We start from the raw sequence: 2,532 nt of genomic DNA on the forward strand, positions 1-2,532 counted from the left end.
CCCAGCTGACTTCCTGCCCTTTGGGTGGGGGGCTGGACCTGATGATCTTCTGAGGTCTCTTCCAGCTCTAATGTCTATGAAGTCTGTATCAGCCAATACCGATCCAATAAGCAACTTAGAGGAACGCAGCCAGGCAGCCACTAGCCCCAGTCTCCCCATACCCTGCAGACCCCACCTGCCCCCCCAAACCCACTCTGGAGTCTGGCTGCCCCCCTGCCCCCCAAGCACCCTCCTGCTAGCCCCCCCATCCCAACTTGCCTTGGTTGCGGTAGCTTTTTTTAAACTTCATTTAACCTCCCCCTAAGCTCCCAAAGTGTCTGTATGTACCCACACTGAACTACAAAACAAAACACTCACTGAATAATTTTTCTACAACAAAATAATAAACATAACCTAGTAATTTTTGTCACAAATTAACATGTCTTATAAAAATAGTACAATTAAACCTCTGTGATAATTCACCAGCTAATAAGATTTTCATCTCTCTTTTACAATCTACAGCTTCTCTTGTGGGTTGTAAACTCCTCAGGACAATACCTTTTTATGTGATTTTATACAGTACCAAGAAGGCTATCAGTGTTCTGAGATTTAAGTCAAATCACCAATTTCTCTGTAGACATCCCTCTTCTGCTATGGCTGTAATGATCCAAATCTCAAGACATTGCACACAAGGCATAACACTATAAAATCTGAGCACACTAAATGGGTTGTAAAGAAACTCCTGAGGTATTGGTGTGTACAGAAGAAACTCTGATTAAGTCTTGTACAGGTATCTGGGTTATGGAAAAAAACCCCCCCACAAGACCCAGTATGCTGTGACAGGCACAATATTCTCCCTTTCATTTCTTCTGTCAAAGAGCTAAATTCCTCATCTGAACAGGGGAACTAAAGTTCAAAAACTAACTGCACAAGAGAGGGAAATAATGAACACATGCCTGGTTAGAAATGCGCCCACACCGCTGGAGGTCATTTCCTGATGTCATGGCTATTGTTGTAGCAATGGCTGGTGGTGGACTAGTTTTTAGACTGTTGCAGGTGCAGATAAGTTGAGAGAAGGCCTGTAGAAGGTCAATCCTGAGTTTGACAAACCCACACTGAAAACTCAGGGGGTTAAGTGGTGTGCTGGCAGCCTGAAAAATAAAGCCAAGAAATTAAGAGTCCAACTCTAAAGCAAATGCAATACAACATCACAGAACTGTTTCGTAAGGTAAAGGAAGAAAGTCTGTTATGATTCCAATATTATTTCTTAAAATTTAGGATAATATCAAAACAGATCAATTCATTTGTATAAAGGTACAACAGCAAAAGAACTTCATTATGTTGATGGACATAAGAACATCAACTTTTTCAATTCAGACTTCATGAGATCTTAAATCAAGCTAAGTGAATCCTTTGATTTTTGCAAGGAGCTGTCACTAGGCTAAAATTACAACTCATAGTCTTTTATCCCCTCTCAGTTTAGCTGAAGAACCCAAGAGCTCTGTCACAGAGTATGTGAGCCCTTTATATTTAAGCCCTGTATGTGCCTAATTAGCCACCTCCCAGGGGCTGGGCTTCAGTCAGGTGACCAGTTATCAACTTCTAGAAGCCTGGAGGTTATCAACTTCTAGTAGCCTCTAGCAGCCTGGAGTGCTTCCCAGAAGAGGCATGCTCAGTTAGGAAAACGATTCGGAAGACTTCAGTCCAAGACGATTGGGAAAGGGACTTTTCATATCAGCCAGAGGGAAAGCCTGGCTGGAGCTACCTGCAGGAAGAGGAAGGAACAGAAATCCTCAAGACAAAGTCACAGAACCTTGAGGAAGAGCCTTCCTTCAAAAGGAAGTACCATGCACTGAACAGTGCAGACTGGGAACTGCAACTATTGAGGAATCCTAACTAAGATTCCTAGCGAGGGTTGGGGTAGAAGACACAATGGACTGCTGAGCCCTGCAAGGACCCTGACTGAAAAGGGGAAGACTCAGTGTTACATTGCTGGACATCTGTTTTATTAAACTGGCTGCATACACACATTCAAATAATCTGGGAGAATTCTCCCAGGTTTGTTCTGGCAAAGAAATTTACCCAGAGCTACATGTACAGACATTCAAGTGCTGAGGTCCTGAACAATGGAGAGCTTGCAGAGCTAAAACTATGCAGCCAGGGGACCCTATGAAGACATCTCAGCATGCTCTGCAGGTTCCCTTAAGGCTGCCTGGCAACAGATGGCAGCAGCACATAGGGCAGCCCCGATTGGCTGACCCAGACAGCCCATGATCAGCCCGTTTCCCTGCAGCACAATGTGGGAATTATGAAGGGGGTCTGTTGCATCCCCTGCAGAAACAGCAGGGTACACCAAGCAATACATCCTTTCCGGGAAGGCAGAGAAAAAAGGGATGAGGATGCTGAAGGACTCACAACAAGTACAGACATTCACTCTCTCAGGAGAAACTCACCCTGTCCTCATCAAAAAGCTGGGAGACTGTGGTGTCGATGCCCACACGGTCAAATGGGTCGCCAACTGGTTGGAGGGCCGCACCCAGAGGGTGGTAGTGG

At 44.9% G+C, this 2,532-nt stretch overlaps 1 protein-coding gene across 1 annotated transcript in view; it reads right to left on the minus strand.

Annotated features, from left to right (window-relative positions):
• INTS7 (integrator complex subunit 7) overlaps positions 1–2,532 on the minus strand; it is a 50,077-nt gene that overhangs the window by 19,254 nt on the left and 28,291 nt on the right. The window contains exon 14 of the mRNA XM_019549444.1: positions 936–1,130. Within this exon, the coding sequence (XP_019404989.1) occupies positions 936–1,130 (195 nt within the window). The remainder of the gene's footprint in view (positions 1–935; positions 1,131–2,532) is intronic.

The sequence above is a fragment of the Crocodylus porosus genome, unplaced genomic scaffold (assembly GCF_001723895.1).
Source record: "Crocodylus porosus isolate Cpor-Errol unplaced genomic scaffold, CroPor_comp1, whole genome shotgun sequence".
NCBI lineage: Eukaryota > Metazoa > Chordata > Crocodylia > Crocodylidae > Crocodylus > Crocodylus porosus.